Consider the following 22,097-nt stretch of genomic DNA (forward strand, 5'->3'; position numbering starts at 1 on the left):
ATTTAGTTTGTTCTTGTTAATAATGTGGAAAGTACCTGCAAACTCACTGTATTAGTTCCTTCTTGCATTGCCATAAAGACATACCTGGCTGGGGCAGGGCCCAGTGGCTCACACCTGTAATCCCAGCACTTTGGGAGACCGAGGCAGGCAGATCACGAGGTCAGGAGATCGAGACCATCCTGGCCAACATGGTGAAACCCCATCTCTACTAAAAAAATTACAAAAAATGAGCTGGGCGTGGCGGCATGCGCCTGTAGTCCCAGCTACTCGGGAGGCTGAGGCAAGAGAATAGCATGAACCTGGGAGGCGGAGCTTGCAGTAAGCCGAGATCAGTCACTGCACTCCCACCTGGGCGACAGAATGAGACTCCGTCTCAAAAAAAAAAAAGATAGAAATACCTGGCTGGGCGCGGTGGCTCACACCTGTAATCCTGGCATTTTGGGAGGCTGAGGCGGGTGGATCACAAGATCAGGAGATAGAGACCATCCTGGCCAACATGGTGAAACCCTGTCTCTATAAAAATGCAAAAAAAATTTAACCAGGCATGGTGGCAGGCGCCTGTAATCCCAGCTACTTGGGAGGCTGAGACAGGAGAATCGCTTGAACTAGAGAGTTGGAGGTTGCAGTGAGCCAAGATCACACCACTGCACTCCAGTCTGGTGACAGAGTGTGACTCAGTGTCAAAAAAAAAAAAAAAAAAACCTGACACTGGGTAATTTTTAAAGATAAAGGGTTTAATTGACTCATGGTTCTACAGGCTACACAGGAAGCATGAAGCCTTCTGCTTAGCTTCTGGGGAGGCCTCAGGAAACTTACAATCATGGTGAAAGATGAAGGGGGAGCCAGCACTTCACATGGCTGGAATAGGAAGAAGAGAGAGCAAAGCGGGAGGTGCTACATTCCTTTAAATAACCAAATCTCACTCACTATCATGAGAACAGCACCCAGGGGATGATGCTAAACCATTCATGAGAACGCGCCCCCATGATCCAGTCACCCCCAACCAGGCCCCACCTCCAACAGCAGGGATTACAATCCGACATGAGATTTGGGTGGGGAATGTAGACTCAAACCGTATCACTCATCATGGAAACAAAAGCAGGGGCTTTGATAATTACCTATATCTAACCATATGTTTCCCCTCATTGTACCCTAGCATGGGAGTTTTGTGAAGTTTAAATAAGATAATATGTATAACATGTGAAATCATCTATCAAATCATAGATGCTCAAAAAATGTATTTTGGGATGGTTTAAAAAAAGATTGCCCTTTCATCTTTTTACTACATATTTGCCTTATATTAGTTTAATCTTGGAATTCTCTTCCTCTCATTTTTCCTTTACCAAACTCTGTAGAGACTCATTCCTCTCAAGTAACAGAGGGTTGGCTCTCTCCTAGCTAAGTTAATGTAAAGGGAAGGAATGTCCCTAAACCTAGGGTGTAGACCTAATAGTGAGATGTGAGCTAAATGCAGTAAGAATAGAGGTAATAAGAGAACACAAACCAAGAATGTATTATGATGCTATCAGAATGGCAGTCATTCTGCCATAGCTGGATTAATAGGTACCTAACTTCTAATGAGTAACTACACGGACTAATCCCAATTTTGCTTTTACCCACTGCCCCAAGCATCTAATGGTCAAGTTCTGAGAAACTTTTTTCAGATTCCACCTGACACAATCCCTGTGGGTGGGATAAATCCCAACACCCCTTTTCTTTTGTTGTACTAATAGGGACAGAGTCTGCCTGATGGCTGCTCCCTGCGTTCTGCCTACAGTGAAAAGAAAGAGCACTGGGGGAGAAAATAGAACTATTTAACTTTTTAAAATATGAGCTCGTGTTTGCTTTTATTTTGGCTATGAGAAATGTTTGAAGGAGTTTGATACCACAAGTAGATTCTTAGTCAATGAGCTAGCTGAACACGAGAAGGCAACCTGCAAAGAGCTGTACTGTCAGCTGATTGTCCCTTGAAGGAGTTCAGTTTCACATGATTTGGACAGTGCAATGATTACCTAGTGAGAAGTCTGGAGACCTTGAAGGAAATTAGAGAGGAGAAACCATTCAACCATCCTTAAGCCCAGATTTCAGTTTATGTTTAGTTAGAGACTAAAAAGAAGAGTGTCAAGTTCAATCATGGACATTTCCAGCCTGTCATACCTGAGTACAGTCCAAAAAGATAGTCTGAATACCCCATAATAAGGAGAGGCTTGAAATGAGGAAGAACTATGCCTCAGGGTCAAAAGACTTGGGTTCAAGTTATGAGTTCTGCCATTTGCTAGCTTTGTGATGGATACAAGCCAACATAACCTCTGATCCTCAGTGCACTTCTCCATAAAATGGGTATTGTAATAGTAGGAACCAAGTGCTTTCTGCAGTACAAGTTGGCCAGCTGACCATAGAATTTTGAATCTGGGACAGGAAGCTGCCAATAGCAGACAATACCCTACCCACCTTATCTTAAACCCTTAATACCTGGAACTTCTATGCTAAGACAAGTCCTCAACTGTACTTTTCTTGTATAAGAAGAAAAACCCATCTCCTGCTGCCTGCTGCCTACTTATGAGCTCTGGCTATTCAATGTGTGGCCTCACTTTAGCATCATCTGAGAGCTTGTTATACTTGCAGGCTCTGAGGCCCCACCCCAGACCTACTAAATCAAAGTCTTCATTTTTAACAAGCTCCCCAGGTGATTTGTATGTGCCTTCAAGTTTGAACTCTGACCTTCAATAAACCAGATTGAAAATTAGGCGAGACTTTTTGTCTGGATTCTACCACTAATGAGCTATGAGAGTATGAGCCTTTTTGGCTGGGCTGTGCGCTCTTCGTCACATATGGTGAAGACAGGATTGTACCTATGGTTTCCAAGCGAAGCCTGGAACACTCAAAGGCTTGTACAGAGGTTTCTCAGAGGCCACTACAGGTGTAGAAAGGACAAGGAGGGGGAGCCCGGGAGCCCTGCAGAGAGGGGCTGCTGCTCTCCACTTCAATCAGTTGCACTACACCTGTTTTATATACTGCATTTCTCATAATAATTCATTTGAGAGGATTCTGTTGTTAAAAACAAAAAAGTCTGGGCCTGTTATCTGTAAAATTTCATGCTGACTTGTGTCTTTCTGGTCCAAAGAAGGGTAAGGCTACTCGCTGGTAGGAAGAAAGCAGTGGTTCTTCCTGGTAATCCTAGGGACTCTGCCCTGATCAGTTCATCAGTTCAGAAACCAGTTACAGTTTCCCTACAGACCTTGGAGTCAGTGTGGGCAAGGTTCACCTTCAGGACCCTGATTTTCTTTTGCACATAATCTTCATGACTGGCCCAGTGGACACGTGAAAACAGGACTGTGAAAGAACCCCCTCCCTTTAGGATCAAAGTGAAATGCCAGTGTCACTCCGCACTAGCCCTTCTCTTCCCGCTGCTACTCAGCCTCCTGCTGAGCTCTGTATTTCCTCCTTCTCTGACCCCTCCCTTCCTTTTCCTTCCTTCAAGCTTCACTGAGTACTCACTTTAAACAAGACTCCTTGCTAGGGTGAGGTATAGGATATAATACAGAAGGAATAACAGAAATCCTCTATAAGTGGACATGTAGGTTGTTCCCAGCTTTTTGCTATTTCAAATAATACTGTAACATAACATCATCAAACATATATTTTGATGCACATATGAGAGGACTTCAAAAACTTCATGGAAAATGTAATTATAAAGGGTAACAATTAAAAATATAAACTTTACTTCTCAACATAAGCTCCATCAAGGTTAAGATAATTTTCTAAGTGATGATATCAGTCATTTAACTCATCCCTAAAGAACCGAGAGTCCTGGGAATGTACCCATGTCACTACAGTCTTTTTTAGATTATTAACTGAAGAAAAATGGATGCCCTTTAAAGGTATTTTCAGATTAGGAAACAAAAAGAAATGAGAAGGAGCCACATTGGGAGTGTAAGGTGGATGCTTAATGATCTCTTATAGAAACTTGAAAAATTGCCCTTGTGTGATGAGATGAATGAGCAGGAGCATTGTCATGGTGGAGAAGGACTCTCTGGTGAAGGTTTCCTGGACTTTTTTCTGCTAATGTTTTGGCTAACTTTCTAAAACACTCATATAATAAGCACATATTGTCATTCTTACGGCCCTCCAGAAAGTCAACAAGCAAAATGCTTTGAGCATCCCAAAAAACTGTTGCCATGACCTTTGCTTTTTTTTTTTTTTTGTAGAGACAGGGTCTTGCTATGTTGCCTAGACTGGTCTCAAACTCCTGGCCTCAAGCAATCCTCCTATCTTGGCCTCCAAAGTGCTGGGATTACAGGTGTGAGCCTGACCTGGACGACTTTTACTCATTTTTTTTTTTTTTTTGAGACGAAGTCTTACTCTTGTCACTCAGGCTGGAGTGCAGTGGCGTGATTTTAGCTTTCTGCAACCTCCGCCTCCTGGGTTCAAGCGATTCTCCTACCTCAGCCTCCCGAGTAGCTGGGATTACAGGCACCCACCACCACACCTGGCTAATTTTTGTAATTTTAGTAGAAATGGGGTTTCACCATGTTGGCCAGGCTAGTCTCGAACTCCTGACCTCAGGTGATCCACCAGCCTCGACCTCCCAAAGTGCTGGGATTATATGCATGAGCCACCACGCCCAGCCGACCTTTACTCCTGACCAGTCTGCTTTGACTGGACCAGTTCCACCTTTTGGTAGCCATTGCTTTAATTGTGCTTTGTCTTCAGGATCATACTGGTAGAGCTGTGTTTCATCTCCTGTTACAATTTCACTTATTTAAAGAGATGTCTGAAGATCTTGATCTCAAGTGTTTAAAATTTCTATTGAAAGTTCTGCTCTTGTACGCAGCTGATTTGAATGCAACAGTTTTGGTTCCCATTGAGTGGAAAGTTTGTTCAACTTTAATTTTTCTATCAGAATTGTGTACACTGAGCCAAATGAGGTGTCTATTGTGTTGGCTATTTTTTCTGCTGTTAATCATCAGTTCTCTTCAATTAGGGCATGAGTAAGATGAATTTTTTTTCTCACAAATTGATGTGGTTGGTCTGTTCCTGTGGGCTTCGTCTTCAACATCATCTCATCCCTTTTTTTTTTTTTTTTTTTTGAGACAGAGTCTCGCTCTGTTGCCCAGGCTGGAGTGCAGTGGCACCATCTCGGCTCACTGCAACCTCCGCCTCCCGAGTTCAAGCGATTCTCCTGCCTCAGCCTCCCGAGTAGCTGGGACTACAGGCACGCGCCACCACGCCCAGCTAATTTTTGATTTTTAGTAGAGACAGGGTTTCACCATGTTGGCCAGGCTGGTCTCGATCTCTTGACCTCGTGATCCACCCTCCTTGGCCTCCCAAAGTGCTGGGATTACAGGCATGAGCCACTGCGCCCAGCCCAGCCCTTCTTAAAGAAGTTATCCATTTGTAAACTGCTGATTTCTTTGGGACTTTGTCCCCATAAAGTTTTCATAAGGTGTCGATGTGTTCATCATTCTTCCACTTAAGCTTCCCCACAAATTTGCTGTTCTTTAATTGTAGCAGAATTCATGTTGCTCTGATAGGGGCTGTTTTCAAAGCGATTGTTCTGAGGGCCTCAAACTAGATCATGTTTACAGACGTCACCAATAAGGTGGTACAAGTTTATTTTGATGCAAAAACTTTTGAGATCCATGCATAGCTTTTTCATAATATGCATTTTCCATGAACATTTTGCAGACTCCTCATACATTATCTCTATTGGATAAATCCCGGTGACTGCTGATTCAAAGGCTCTATGTATTTTAAGTCTTAGGATAAATTTCCCCAAACTTGAATGTGTTTTCATGTGTTTCAGACTAAATCTGTTCTTTTCTCCCAGGCCAGACTTGTTGAGGTCGGAAGGGATCCCCAGCACAGAAGTGGCTCCCACTGCATCCCCTTTGTCCGTAAGTCCCAAAATGTCCACCTCTAGCAGCAAGAGCCGGTATCGAAGCAAACCACGCCACCGTCGAGGGAATAGCAGAGGCAGCCATAGTGACTTTGCGGCAATCTTGAAAAACCAGCCAGCCCAGGAAAATTCACCCCATCCTGCTTACCTACACCAAGCTCAATCCCAATACCCTTCTCTCCATCACCATAATTCTCTGCAGCAGCAATACCAGCAGCCCCCTCCTGCCATGTCCCAGAGTCACCATCCCAGACTCAATATGCACGGACAGGACATTGCAACCTGCGCCAACAACCTGAGGTATTTTGGCCCAGCAGCAGCCCTGCGGAGCCCACTCAGCAACCATGCTCAGAGACAGCTGCCCGGCTCGAGCCCTGACCTCATCTCCACAGCCATGGCTGCAGATTGCTGGAGAAGTTCTGAGCCTGACAAGGGCCAAGCTGGTCCCTGGGGCTGTTGCCAGGCTGACCCTTATGACCCCTGCCTTCAGTGCAGGCCAGAACAGTATGGGTCCTTAGACATACCCTCTGCTGAGCCAGTGGGGAGGAGCCCTGACCTTTCCAAGTCACCAGCACACAATCCTCTCTTGGAAAACGCCCAGAGTTCTGAGAAAATGGAAGAAAATGAATTCAGCGGCTGTAGGTCTGAGTCATCCCTCGGCACCTCTCATCTCGTCACCCCTCCAGCGCTACCTCGAAAAACAAGGCCTCTGCAGAAGGTAAAGTGTGATGACAAGAGGGGCCTGCGTCACTGCCTTCAAAGAATGCCAGAGCCTGTTATGTTAGATACATTAGAGAGCTACGTAAAAAGCATACATTTTGTAAAAGGACAAGATAACAGAAACATAAATCGAAATTTATTTTACTTTAAATTCATTCTTTCCACACTACTTAAGTGATAAACTACAGAATACACTTTAGGAACTACTGAACCAGAGGACTGAGTCAAGTGTATGTATAATAATTTATGAATACATAATTATATATTGGGGATATGGGCTGAGCACGGTGGCTCACGCCTATAATCCCAGCACTTTGGGAGGCCAAAGCAGGAGGATCACTTGAGGTCAAGAGTTCGAGACCATCCTGGCCAACATGGTCTCTACTAAAAAAATATAAAAATTAGCCAGGTGGTAGCACACACCTGTAATCCAAACTACTCGGGAGACTGAGGCATGAGAATTGCTTGAACCTGGGAGGCGGAGGTTGCACTGAGCCAAGATCGTGCCACTGCACTCCAGTCTGGGCGGCAGAGCGAGACCCTGTCTCAAAAAAAAAAAAAACAAAAACTATGTAGTGGGGATATGTAATCAAAATAGTTTGGAAACCACTATGCACAGCTCTAGTTCTGAGGGATGTTACGGGAAGTAAGGAGCCTGTTATAGAGTAAGTTTAAGAAGCACAGTATTCTCTCATCCCCTCTACATATTCCTAGTGCACATTAACAGTCCTCTACTTTGAGAAATCATGCAGTAAACTTGTTTAACCGAGCATTTCCTCACCTATTTGAACATACTGCCTTTTAAAATTAACATCTATTAATCCCCCGTGGCACTAGCTTTCTTCACAATTTACTTTGGAAAACATTGCCTTAATTGACAGGCATCGTGACCCAGATAGTTCTTAGTCATTGAAACCTGTTTCTCTCCTCCTTATCCACTGGCTGCCTAGGATTTGTCAGCTGGGAAGCAGACTACCATAGCAGTTAAGAGCACGAGCCTAGGAGTCAGACAGATCTTCCTTTAAAGCCAGTCTCTTGGCCGGGCGTGGTGGCTCATGCTTGTAATCCCAGCACTTTGGGAGGCCGAGGCAGGTGGATCATGAGGTCAGGAGTTCAAGACCAGCCTGGCCAACATGGTGAAACCCCATCTCTACCAAAAATACAAAAATTAGCCAGGCGTGGTGGCAGGCACCTGTAATCCCAGCTATTCAGGAGGCTGAGGCAGAGAATTGCTTGAACCCGGGAGGTGGCTGCTGCAGTGAGCTGAGATCCCGCCACTGCACTCCAGTCTGGGCGACAGTGTGAGACCCCATCTCAAAAAAAAAAAAAAAAAAAAGCCACACTCTTCCACTTAGTACCTCTATGGACCTCAGTTTCCTTGTCTATAAAATGGGCCTAACATTGGACTCTGCCTCATCGGTTGATATAAAGACTACATGCATGAATACATATAAAGCATTTAAAACAGGGTCTGGAACATAGCACTTTTCCAAAAGTATTAGCTTTTCTTGCTATGAGTCAAAAAGAAGATTATGTATGAAAAATGTTTACAACATGCTAGACACCCACCCAATTCTAAGTATGGTTTCATCTCATCATCATTGTTCATCAGGAATTTAGCTGAAGGAATGAAAGGGTATAAAATGTAATGAGTATGTCTGGTCAACTAGGCATTGAGTAGAAAAGAAGCTGAAGCTGAGGGCTGTCATCTGAGAATTGCATTTCCCCCTCCACCTACACTGCTGCTCCTGTACTGACTAAGCAGTCCCAGAGATTAAATTGTGTTTCAGGGGCTGGCCACGGTGGCTCACGCCTGTAGTCCCAGCACTTTGGGAGGCCAAGGCGGGCAAATCACCTGAGGTCCGGAGTTTGAGACCAGCCTGGCCAATATGGTGAAACCCTGTCTCTACTAAAAATACAAAAATTAGCCGGGCATGGTGGTCCACTCCTGTAATCCCAGGTACTCGGAGGCTGAGGCAGGAGAATCACTTGAACCTGGGAGGCAGAGGTTGCAGTGAGCCAAGATCACACTGCTGAACTCCAGCCTGGGCAACAGAGCAAGACTCTGTCTCAATAAATAAAAAATAAATAAATAAATAAATAAATAATTGTGTTTCAGCTGGTGCAGTTGATTTGGGCCAATCCATTCTCTGCTCCTCCAACTCCGATGGCCAGTAACTTGTATTTTTTGGTAACTTCTTTATTAAGATATAATTTGCATACCATACAGTCCCCCTGTTTAAAAGTGTATAGTTCAATGCTTTTTATCCACAGAGTTGTGTAACTATCACCATGACCAATTTTACAACACTTTTATCACCCCAGAAACAAACCCCGCACCCTTTAGCAGTCACCCCATCCCCTAGGCTCCCCCAGATAACATGTATCTTTGAACCTTTCTCATGCCGTTGTGATATCATCTACGGGTCTTTACGCCGTAGAACACATACCTTGTACATTTGGCTTCATTGGAACCTCACTCCCACAGAGCAGCTCAACTTTTCTTTACCAAAATATAGTCCCATAGGTCCTCCTAGGGTAAACTGCTCATCTCAGCAGTCAGGATAACTTCATCTCTGTCTTTCCTATTTAAAAAAAAAAAAAAGCATATCAGAATACAAGTAAGAGTCATGATATTTTAGAACTGACTTTTAAAAAGGTAAATTATTCTCAATATTTGGTACAGTTCCTTGGACCCAGTTACCCACATTACAAGTGATTGGGTAATCCAGCGTATCATGATGCTGTGCTTAAGGACAGTTGATCTTAAGTGTGGCTGCTCCTATGCCCTTGGTTTGAGATGAGTTCTCTGTAAAGGAAGATCACCTCAGTCAGGACACTTAGCCCGCCTTCCAGATCAACCACGGAGCCCCAGCAATCATGGGGCCTCAGGTGTCCCAGCCAGAGCTCTCTTACTGCTGCCAACATGCTGACTCAATAAAAATGCATTAAGTACTTTCTTTTAATTGACAAACAATAATTACATATATTTATAGGGATAACACCAATTTTGTATGCAGAATTGTATTAATGGAGTGAGGCATACAGTACAAACAGGATATAGTCTAACCCTCAAAAATCTCTATCCAACCACATAATATTAGTGAAAAAGGGATTGGTATATAAAAAGGGAAAAAGTAATTGTTGGGCTTTGAGGATTTCAAAGATCACTTCTATGACAGAGCCTGGAACCACTAGTGACAATGATTACAAGAGACTGCCCCCAAATCCAAGACCTCCTCTCCAACTTCCCTCTCCATCACTCACCTCTGGACACTTTAATGGAGCCATCACCTCCCTGAGGACAGAGATAAATTTCACTCAGTTCTACACGTCTTCTAGCATCTAATGCAGGCCACCATCACAGGTACTCTGGAAAAGTTGCTAAATGAATAATGAGGACATGTATGTTTAAAGATGACATTCAGCAAGCTACTATTAAATGAATGCCTTTTGATGATAATTACATTTTTTACAGATAGTGGGGATGGTGTGAGAGAGAGAGTGACACTAAAATAAGTAAAACTTTTTTCTCCTTGTTCTCCTCAGAGTGGAGATGACTCCTCAGAAGAGGAAGAAGGGGAAGTAGATAGTGAAGTTGAATTTCCACGAAGACAAAGGTAAAACCAGCAAATGCACATGATTGCTTTTAGTGGAATGGGGAAAAAATCCTAAGTTTACCACTCCTGCTCTTCAACCACAGGTGATTCCCTGGCAGCCACCTTATAGGCAACTTTGAACTCACTGTGTTCATGTTTTCCTGTTGCCATGTTTTGGCAGTTGTCCGTGCACAGCAGATCCTAGTTCATCAGCATTCATTTTACAGCAACTTCATGATGAGGAGCATGAATACAGATTCAAGATTACAACTGAGAATACAGTGGGCAGTTTGTGACAGATGGCCATGCTATTTTATGGGTAATTGTGTTGGTTTCTAGTGTGTCTCCCTGTGTTAGTCTGCTCAGGCTTCTGTTACACAAACTGGATGCTTAAACAGAAATTGATTTCTCACAATTCTGGAGCTGGGGAAGTTCAAGATCAAGGTTCTAGGTGACTCGGTTCCTGATGAGGGCTCTCGTACTGGCTTGCAGACAGCTACCTTCTTGCTGTTTCCTCACATGGCAGAGAGAGATCTTCCTTCCTTTAAAAGGTCACAGTCTTATTGGATTAGGGGCCCACTCTTATGACCTCATTTAACATTAATTACCTCCTAAAGACCCTATCTAGAGGGTCTATCTAGATACAATTATATTGGAGGTTAGAGCTTCAACTGATGAATTTGGGAGGAAGACAGTTCAGTCTATAGCATTCCCCATGCCTTAGATTTTATACCTCAAGTTAAATATGATTAGATAAGTTGAGTCCACCTTCAACTCAGCCTTAGAAATAGCTTCTTGCTTAGATTGCGATAATAATACTCCTGCTAGGAGTCAATACGGGCCATCTCCCCTTACTTCTAAAATAAAAGCTGCCCCTAATGTGGAGGAGAAGATAGTTTTCCTACCAAGAGGTCTTTTTCTGCTAATAGACACTGTGTTCTTGAAGAGTAATGCTCTAAGAGGCAGAGGTTGCAGTGAGCCGAGAAGGTCTCCCCAGGAAGGTTTGTGTACCTGCCCCAAAACAGGAATTCCCTACAAATGAAAGGACTCCTGGCCCTTTGATAAATTATATTCTGGATCCCCACATTATGCACAAAATTGAAATCTGTTCTCATTCCCTGCTATTCCTGGACTCTTTATGGCCTCTTCTTATATATCCCTGATCTGCCCCCCGACCCCCCACCAACTCACCCCATCACCTGGCCTGGGCATCAGCCAGGCCTAGGTCATATGGCATAAAATCTCTTTGTACTGTGCCAGGTGCTGTGGCTCACACCTCTAATCTCAGCACTTTGAGAGGCTGAATCAGGAGTTCAAGACCAGCCTGGCCAACAAGGTGAAACCCCGTCTCTACTAAAAATACAAAAATTAGCCAGGCATGGTGGTACACGCCTGTAGTCCCAGCTACTCAGAAGGCTGAGGCAGGAGAATTGCTTGAACCTGGGAGGCAGAGGTTGCAGGGAGCCGAGATCACACCACTGCACTCCAGCCTGGGCAACAGAGTGAGACTCTGTCTCCAAAAAAAAAACAAAAAACAAAACTCTTTGTACTAAGAAATACAGAAAGATCAGACAATGGCAAAAGAAAAAGGCAGTCTTTATTATTTGTTTTCTTATGTTTTTTAAGCCAGTGTAAGCTAATATCATTCTTATTTACTAAGCTGCTTATAAACAATGGGAAGGAAGTGAGGAACTTTTGCAAATTTTCTCCCCAGAAGCTCTGGCTCATCAGAGCCAAACCCAGATGTTAACTGGAATGAGCTACTAACTGGCTGGGCAGTACCCACAGCTGCAGAGTGAATGTTCCTTCCAAGCTCATTTCTGTTGGAGGTTGGTCAACAGAGGTAGTGAAGGCACTTGGGCCTCCAGGGTCACCATGCCCAGTGGATACTGGGCTCTTGGAAATGAAGCTGGGGTAGATTGACGGGGAGGTGAGGGATGGGGGTTAGAGAAGGACACTGACCAAAGTGTGTGTAGACCCAGCCCAAACCTCAGCTCTGCCTTTTCTCATGGTGTGGCCTTAAACAAGTCACTTCCCTTCTCTGGCTCCAGTTTTCTCATCTGGGAAATGAGTTAGTCCAGAGACTCTCCAAAGTCTCTTTCACCTGTGAGAATCTATGACTCTAAATAAGAGGCATAATTTCAATTTGGACATTTCCATACCATGCATACATGTACATAATACGATTAGACAAGCTGATTTTTTTCAAAGACAAGTCATAGCCATCAGCTTGGAGTGTAGTATTTAGTCACATAAATATATAAACCAAATGAAAGGGGAAATTAAAATTTCCTTCTTGTGTTAGTTACCTTGGGCTGCCATAACAAAATACTACAGATTGGATGGCTTAAACAACAGGAACTTATTTCTCAAGTTCTGGAGCTGGGGAAGTCCAAGATCAAGGTGTCAGCAGATTCAGTTTCTGGTGAGGGCTCTCTTCCTGGCTTGCAGACAGCCACCTTCTCTGTTTCCTCACATGGTCTTTGCCCTGCACATGCATGTTGAAAGAGGGTGGGAGGGAGTAATGAAGAGAATCTCTTCCTCTTCTTATAAGGCCACCAATCCTATTTGATTAGGACCCCACACTTATGACTCCATTTAAGTTTATTTACCTCCTAAAAGCCCTGTCTCCAAATACAGTCGCACTGGTATTAGGGCCTCAACACGGAATTTCGTGGGGGATAAAATTCAGTCCATTGCTTTAATGTTAAAAGTTAAATAGTTTCTACCTATCTTGATTTCTTAGGCCTCCTCGATGGCAGGAAGAAAACTAGATTATCCCTACCACTACTATGAGTGACAGATAAGGAAAGGAAAGTAGTTGTTCCTCCGACTAAGTTCTCCTGGTTCTTCTTGGTTCTAGGCCCCATCGCTGCATCAGCAGCTGCCAGTCATATTCAACCTTTAGCTCTGAGAATTTCTCTGTGTCTGATGGAGAGGAGGGAAATACCAGTGACCACTCAAACAGTCCTGATGAATTAGCTGATAAACTTGAAGACCGCTTGGCAGAGAAGCTAGACGACCTGCTGTCCCAGACGCCAGAGATTCCCATTGACATATCCTCACACTCAGATGGGCTCTCTGACAAGGAGTGTGCCGTGCGCCGTGTGAAGACTCAGATGTCTCTGGGCAAGCTGTGCGTGGAAGAACGTGGCTATGAGGTGGGGGCTTCTCCCTTCTCCCATCACTGTTCCCTTTTTTGCTCTTTGGGGTTCAAGGCTCTAGAGCCTTTACAATTTTCATTTAGTAATAAGATATAACAGTAACCTTGTATTAGTCTGTTCTCACACTGCTATAAAGAACTACCTGAGACTGGGTAATTTATGAAGAAAAGAGGTTTAATTGACTCACAATTCCACAAGCTGTACAGGAAGCATGGCTGGGAGACCTCAGGAAACACAGTCATGGCAGAAGGTGAAGAGAAAGCAAGCATGCCTTCACATGGTGGTAGGAGAGAGAGAAAGCGAAGGGGGAAGTGCCACCCACTTTGAAACCATCAGATCTCATGAGAACTCACTCACTATCATGAGAATAGCAAGGCGGAAATCCTCTCCCATGATCCAGTCACCTCCCACCAGGTGCTTCCCCCAACACTGGGAATTGCAATTCAACATGAGATTTGGGTGGGGACACAGAGCCAAAGCATATCAGGCCTCCAAGAAGTAAGTAGAAGTACAGAGATCAACAGAGCTCCCAGAAATGAGGGAGTTTCTCCCAAATGACACACATACATTGAACTGCTCAGGAACCCTTCATGTCAAGATTTAACTCAAACATCCCCTCCTCCCACTCCCATCTCCCAACGTGGTTAAAGGTCTGAGCCCAGGTCAGGTGTGGTAGCTCAGACCTGTAATCCCAGCGCTGAGGCAGGAGGATCACACTAGGGTCAGGAGTTCAAGATTAGTCTGGGCAAGATAGCAAGACCTTGCATCTACAAAAAAAAAAAAATTTAGCTGAGTGTGATGGTACATGCCTGCAGTCCCAGCTCGTTGGGAGGCTGAGGTGGAAGGATCTCTTGAGCCCAGGAGTTTGCGCCTGCAGTGAGCTGTGATCACACCACTGCACTCCAGCCTGGGCAACAGTGAGACCCTGTCTCTGGAAAAAAAAAAATTATTTTAAAGGTCTGAGCCTCCCCGCTCCATACCCTGACTCTTCCCTGGATGATGCCATCATAGGACATATAGCACTTTATTTCATATTCAGGATTGCCTTTGGAGAGGCAGGCTAGCATAGTGGTTGTAAGTGTATACCCTGGAATCTGACTGCCTGAATGCAAATCGCAGCATTCTACTTACTGTGGGACCCTGGGCAACCCACTTAACCTCTTTGTAAAAAGGGGATGATAATAGCATCTGTCTCATAGGGTTATCATGAGGACTAAATGGATTAACAGATGTATTAATAAAGTACTTACCGCAGGGCACAGTGGCTCATGCCTGTAATCCCAGCACTTTGAGAGGCCAAGGTGGACGGATCACGAGGTCAGGAGATCGAGACCATCCTGGTTAACACAGTGAAACCCCATCTCTACTAAAAATACAAAAAATTATCCGGGCGTGGTGGTACACGCCTGTAATCCCAGCTGCTCAGGAGGCCGAGAGGCAGGAGAATCACTTGAATCCAGGAGGCGGAGGTTGCAGCAAGCCGGGATCACACCACTGCACTCCAGCCTGGGCGACAGAGTGAGACTCCATCTCTAAATAAATAAATAAAGCACTACAACAGTGCCTGGAGCATAGCAAACGCTACAGAAGTGGTGGTGTGGTGGGCACTGTTATTATTGTCGTAGCAATCATCATCATCATCTTTATGTGTTTTCTTTCTCCATAAGCCCCACAAGGACAGGACCTGGTCTCATTTACCTCTGTAGCCCCCTTACCAAGCGCAGTGCCTGTTGTGTGGGAGGTGTTTGACATATATTTACTGAGCGTATATTTACTGAGTGATTATAGAAATGAATTAAGGTTTTATTTTGTCTTGCCTTTGCAGAACCCTATGCAGTTTGAAGAATCGGACTGTGACTCTTCAGATGGGGAGTGTTCTGATGCCACGGTTAGAACCAATAAACACTACAGCTCTGCTACCTGGTAACAAAGGAATACACATCCTGAAGATCTCGTGACTATACTGGCATTTCAGATCCACCCCACCCCCAGACTCGTCCCACTCTCTCCCAGCATTTTGTCTGGGAAGAGAGACTACCCCATCTTTACACCCCCTAGAAATGAGCTGCAATAACAGTAACATGAAACTTCGCAAATCTCTGGAAAATAATATCCAAATGAAATTAAGTCTCACTGAACATTTCAATCAAGAATGGCAGGGATCTATTTTATTGAATATTCTAGCTACTGTAACATTGATATTTATTTTTGTTTGACATTTTAACACTTTGTACTGTAAAGAGTGAACTATATATGAGATAGAGATACAATAATTTCTTGCAAAAAAAAAAGAGATAAAGAAAAAGAAAAGAACAGAAAAAAAGAAATAAGTGGAATTTAGGAGCAACATCCTTGGGAATTTGTGGGGCCGGGAGGTATTATTGCTGCTTGAACAGGGGACCAGGTCTTTTGGCCATAAGTGACTAAAGAAGAGCCAGAGCAAGACATTTAACGTTTTAGAACACAAAGAACAGCAAAAGAAAAGCCATTCCAGGCAACTTGTGAACAGATCATATTCACTTCAACCAGCTTGTCCAGGTGGGTTACAGAAATGACCTAGAAAAGTCTGGTGACCAGATACTCACGCCCAACGTCTTCAAGCGCGTGTGCTTCCTCTAGGAGGGAAAAACAAACAAGACTGTATGTGTGGAAGCTGATTTCATTTTTAAATGTTTAAACAGCAGTTGGTAGTGAGGTTTACAGATAGTGTCAAATCTTGTTTTTGGCAAATACGTCCCTTTTTAGTGCTGTCACTGTCATGACCTTGACAAATGTGCTACCTTGACCCAATGTGTTGATCTTTCATACCCAAGTGCCATTTCCTTGTAGCTCATTTCCTTTCTGTCTGCTGACCACTTCCTGTAGGAACAAAGGTTGGGGGGCAGTACTGAGGAGGAGAAAAGGGTAAGAGGAAGAACATCTACAACGGTGTTAGGAAAGCGAATGTGGAACTTATAAAACTCCATTCTCAGGATCACTCAGTTCAGCTACGTGGAGAAGATGGAATCACCCTCTCTGGAACCAGGTTGCTTGTCTACTTGAGTCATATTGATTCAAGCGGGAGAACAGACTTTGAAGGCAGCTAGGATGTATGTGTGTCTATACAATGTCTGAGCCCAAACCATCCCTTTGTTTTTATGTACTAGCTCATTCTATGTTGGAAGTTCTTTTTTTGTTTTGTTTTGTTTTGTTGTTTTGTTTTGTTTTATTTTGTTTTGTTTTTTGACAGAGTTTAGCTGTTTTTGCCCAGGCTAGAGTGCAATGGCACAACCTTGGTTCACTACAACCTCCACCTCCCGGGTTCAAGCGATTCTCCTGCCTCAGCCTCCCAAGCAGCTGGGATGACAGGCGCCCGCCACCACGCCCAGCTAATTTTGTATTTTTAGTAGAGATGGGGTTTCACCATGTTGGCCAGGCTGGTCTCAAACTCCTGACCTCAGGTGATCCACCTGCCTCGGCCTCCCAAAGTGCTGGGATTACAGGCATGAGCCACTGTGCCCGGCCTATCTTAGAAGTCTTAATGACTGGTTACCACTGTCAAAATAAAGGCAAAAACAAGCAACCTGCAAAAGGCAACTCCTCTCCCAGCACCATAGCATTTTTGTTCAATGCTACTTGTAAAATATCTTTTACTTCACTCCAAATCAATGCAGTTTTAAGGAACTGGATTTGAACATTTGTGGAAAGAACAAGTGATGCTGAGCAGAGATAGGAAAGATTTTTACATTTGCCAAAAGCATGAGGTCCTGCCTGTCTCCAGGGTCATGGGCTCTGAAAAGCATTCCAAGGTACTTCGTGGTGCCTTGGCATTATGGAAAATTTTATTTAGAAGTTTATGTACAAATAGATGTTGACCTAGTACCTGTCCCTGTCTCCAAGATAGATTACTGTCAAACAACCTCTCTAGATTCGCTGGACTCTTTGACATTGCATCATGTTGGACATTAGGAAATACTTGCACAGACAGCTGTTAAACCATTTCCAATGCACATGAAAATGTTGTCACTCCTCTGGGTTTCACTGATTGTATCAGCCAAAAAGGAAAGGCAGGAGGGAATTTAGAATTCCTTTTGCTTGTTTGATCCATTTGTTTACACTTTATGTTGATACATTGATTTAAAATGTAGTGTCTGTGATTTATAGCTCTTAGGTAGGATGAAGGAAAATGTTTAATTTATACAAAGAACAGTATTGTTTGCATTAAATTATTCCATTTTGTAAAAATTCTGTAGCTGGACTACATGAAAGATCTTAAGTTATGGCATTATTATCATTGTTATTTTATTTTATAATATTATTCTCATTTTCTGTCGATCAGAAGGTGTGATTTATGATGTAGCACAATGATTGTGTTTATTGCTAACCAGGAATTATTATGGATTTTATGATTTTAATGAAGGAATGAAAATGGAACTGCCATTTGGGAGCTCCCTGGTATTGATCTTAGCTGTGTTCCCTAATTTTCTGTGTACAACAATCATCTGAGGATGCATGTTCTGCCCTGAAGCCCAATGGATACATGTGATTTTGACCTGATCATGAAAGCTCCTGGGTGGGCCAGTAACCCCCAGGATGTCAAATAGTGGATGGACATATAGTTCAAAAGCTGTAAACTTTCTAAAGTTTCTTAGGAAATAAAATCATGGGACTATATTAGAAATAAAAAGAGAATGATTTAATGTCCTGGGAGGAACAGACCTAGAGGGTTTCCGCACAGGGCTCATGGATTCATTTCAAGAACTGACAACATAGTTTGCAATCTCCTTCCTGCCAGACCCCTTTGTTCTCCCATCTTTATTCTCCTAGTGGGGAGTAGCAGGGAGACTGAAAAAAGAAATGGTATACAGTAGTCCCCTCTTACGGCTTCACTTTTCATGGTTTCAGTTATGCTCAACCACAGTCCAAAAATATTTGATGGAAAATTCCAGAAATAAACAATTCATAAGTTTTAATTGCACGGCATTCTGAGGAGCATGATGAGATCTTGCCCCTTGCTGCCCTGGATGTGATCCTCCCTCTGTCCAGCATATTCATGCTGCTCATCCATTAGTCACTTAGTAGCAGTCTTGGTGATCAGAGCGACTGTCTCAGTTATCAGATGACTGTATCGCAGTGCTTGTGTTCAAGTACCCTTACTTGATTAATAATAGCCCCAAAGGGCAAGAGTGCTGTGCCTAATTTACAAATTAAATTTTATCATAGATATGTAAGTATAGAAAAAAAACAAAACATAGTATATATAGGGTTTGGTACTACCAGAGTTTTTAGGCATCCACTGGGGGTCTTGGAATGTATCCCCCAGAGATAAGAGAGGACTACTGTATATACATGTAGGGCATGACATAAAATGCCTAACTGTGATGTCATCCTAGAACAAGACTAAAGAACTTTAAGAAGGAGGCCTGGTCACTTAGAGAACCAAGCACTGGAAAAATATCTTGAAAGGCCATATTTTCCATCCTCTGACTTCACATCTCACTGTACTGCAAATCTCTCTGGTTCATTATTCCTTGGAACTGAGATGCTACAACTCTATGTCTTCTTTCTATCCAACATGAAACACTGGCACTTTTGTCCAATTCTTGCCCACCTTCAGTGGCAACAGAGAAACATGAGGGTCAGCTTCTATCTTACATCTTTCAGTGATGGTCTTCCTAGAAAACCTACCCCTGATACCTCATAATTTTGATCAAGTTTTTTTTTTAATTCTCATCTTATCTGTTACACTATTGTCATCATACACCTTATCTGGATTAACTGTTATGAGTATGTTAGGGTAGTACGTAGTGGCTGAATCTCAGTCATTCATTGTATAGTCGAGAGTTTGAATAAAGTCCATATTGAATACATTTTTTTGAGTAGAATTGACTAGGTTTCAGAGAAGAATAATGTCCTCAGTGGAGGTTAAAAAGGGAAATACCTTTTCTAGCCCAGCCTGGTCCTTTGCTGCCTGCCTTGTGATAACCAGGAAAATCTTGAATTGATGTATGTTTCTTTGAGAACGACTCCACAGTCATCTGAAGAGTGTTGAATCAAGAGCTCAGGGAAGTTATGAGCTAATTCTTCAGTCCCAACAAGTGTGTTACAACAGTGCTTCCAGGAACCTCACAAGACTGTGATTTCAAGCTGCTTCATTGATGGAAAGTTTCACCACCTTGGGATGAATGTCCATGTTCAGTTAGCATCTGTTTTTGACTGACTGCAAGATGATGAGTTTTAATTTGGGTTACAGATGAGCATTTTGTTCTGATTTCCATCTATTTCTAGGTCATATGCTCTGGATAACAGTTCCTTTTAAAATTGCTTTGCAGAGGGACTGAGAAACCTGCATCTACTTTGAAATCATAATGGACCTTACCATCACTTAAGTTTAGACCTGTTTGCAAGATGGTGGGGAGCTCCTGCTTAGAAAGATGAAGATGCCAGCTCTATTGTAAATTAGCATCTTCTTGAAGTTGAGATACTATGTTTTAAAATGTTGGCATCAACAAATCTATCCTTCTAGAATTAAAGACATTTTGAGTAGGATTTAGTAGGTACTGGACATCTCCTGTAGAGCTTCATCATGCTAAATTATTCCCTCTCCTTTTCTAAGTAATATATGTGCTTGGGTTTGGGGTTTGCCTGGCGCCAACCCAGACATTTTTTTTGGAGGGGGGGCGGGCAGGATCTCACTCTGTCACCAGGTTGGAGTACAGTGGCATGATTATGGCTCACTGCAGCCTCACCCTCCTGGGTTCAAGTGATCCTCCCACCTCAGCCTCCTGGGTAGCTGGGACCACAGATGTGTGCCACCATGCACAACAATTTTTTTTTTTTTTTTAAGAAATGGGGGTCTCCCTGTGTTGCCCAGGCTGGTCTCGAACTCTGGACTCTAGCGATCCTCCTTCTTTGGCCTTCCAAAGTACTGGGATTACAAGTGTGAGCTGCCACGTCCAGCCTCCAGACTATTTTAAATGCCCTCTCCCACTGGGGAACATTGGCATCCTTTAAGAATAAATGCATCCTTTTTGATCAGATGACTTACTCTTTTTTTCTTCAATGTCCTATGTCTCAACTTTTTTTTTTCCTTTTCTTAAAACAGTCCCACTTGAACTTCTTGGAACTGAATTCTCCAGAACGTAACATTTATAATCCATAGAATTCCTGCCCTGCTTTGCAGTAGAGTGTGCTATGTTTTGTTTTCCCACTGAGCCAGAAGTCAAAATATTATACTACCACTTACCACCATCTACCCCCTCCAAGACCAAGACCAACATTATGTATTGAGCACTGTATCTTCCCTACTGAGCCGAGACACAGCCTCAGAACCTCTCAACATAGCACTTGGAGAAACAATTGCCACTTGACTGAAATTGCTGTTTGAGCTTGAGTTAGCCCTAGTGGGAGAACGACAGGCTCGCGCTAGTGTTCTCTTATGGCTCCATCTGTGGTGTCAAGGGTGGTACCACTGAAAGGGGAAAGGTCACTTCCCTCCACCCACTGCCCTTCTGGACAACAATTCCAATTGAAGGAACACCAATCACTGATGGATCCAATTCCAAAATGTCTCTTCATTCACATTTAATTCTGTTGAATGAATATGTTCCTCCCTCACCTTTTATAAAACAGTAAATTAATATAAGTCCCATTTACTTGCTTCTTTCTTAGACTCTACGAGACTCATGTACCAAAATAATGTGACATTCTTTTCGAGACTTTGACTTGTACTGTCAGTATGAATTTAGTGCCTTTCCAGGCAGCAAAATGTTTCTTCTTTGCTGATTTCATAGGACAAACATCCCAGGATACTCATACCACCAGTGTTACCAACCTCACAGACTGGCACATTAGAATCATATTAATCTGCTTGTTTGCATGTTACAACTGATACTGCAAATGCCTATTCAAGTTGGACTGAACTAGGCTAAGCAGAGGACCCTTGTGGAACCTGGAGCATTTCTCAGGGACAGGTGGCTAAAGAGGAGAGCTCTGAAATCACTGCTCTGAGAAACAAGAGGTGGGTTAAGGCTTTTGTTAACTGTCACGTGGCCAGGGTACAATGGCAGGATTTCACAGAGTAAAGCCCTAAGCAGATGGCAAGAGCACTGTAAGGAAGCTCCCAGCAGCATCCCAGGTCTGCTCTCCAGAGCCACTTCACAGCACTCAGGGATCGCTGGCTCCCGGCCCCAGGCTGCTGTCCAGTGACCAGGTGGACAGGGTCCTCCAGTGACTGCAGGCCAAGGGAATCCTGGCCAGCATGTGCAAGCTATTAGGAAGATGTCCCATCTTCGCCCATATCACCCCAGTGGCTCTTCACCTCCAGAGTGACCACTTCCCAGACTCTGGAAGTGGGAAGACCCTCTTTGATGCTTTATTACAATAATTTGAGCTCCTATGGACTTGGAGCAAATGCATTTCTCTTTTGTGGTTAAGTCTCCAAATGAACGTCCTTACCTGCCTCCCCTCTGGTCTCCCGTACTGTCAGTCCCCAGCTCCCAGTGTTTTCTGATGCCGGCTCCCTCTCTGTATTGAACAGCAATGGGAACAAGAATGACTATCAAAGCAAACAAATGCATGGAATTAAACAAAAAGTGTACTTCACTGTTTCCTAGTCCTGTCTTTTTCTAAATGTATCGTTTGCGTCCCGAGAGTTGCCTTAACAATCTCAGCACTTGTCAGAACTTGAGGGAAAGGAAGACTTTCCATGACTGGGTTTCCTGCAGCCACAAAAAA

The 22,097-nt window shown here is 43.5% G+C and overlaps 1 protein-coding gene across 8 annotated transcripts in view; it reads left to right on the forward strand.

Moving 5' to 3' along the window:
- LOC105480146 (mitogen-activated protein kinase kinase kinase 13) overlaps positions 1-21,970 on the forward strand; it is a 196,876-nt gene extending 174,906 nt beyond the window's left edge. For all 8 annotated transcript variants that reach the window (XM_071091400.1, XM_071091398.1, XM_071091397.1 and 5 more), the window contains 4 exons: positions 5,831-6,617; positions 10,169-10,239; positions 13,082-13,379; positions 15,208-21,970. In XM_071091400.1, the coding sequence (XP_070947501.1) occupies positions 5,831-6,617; positions 10,169-10,239; positions 13,082-13,379; positions 15,208-15,309 (1,258 nt within the window). In that variant the 3' untranslated portion in view covers positions 15,310-21,970. The remainder of the gene's footprint in view (positions 1-5,830; positions 6,618-10,168; positions 10,240-13,081; positions 13,380-15,207) is intronic.
- Positions 21,971-22,097: the final 127 nt, after the last annotated feature.

This window comes from Macaca nemestrina, chromosome 2 (assembly GCF_043159975.1).
Source record: "Macaca nemestrina isolate mMacNem1 chromosome 2, mMacNem.hap1, whole genome shotgun sequence".
Classification (NCBI taxonomy): Eukaryota; Metazoa; Chordata; class Mammalia; order Primates; family Cercopithecidae; genus Macaca; species Macaca nemestrina.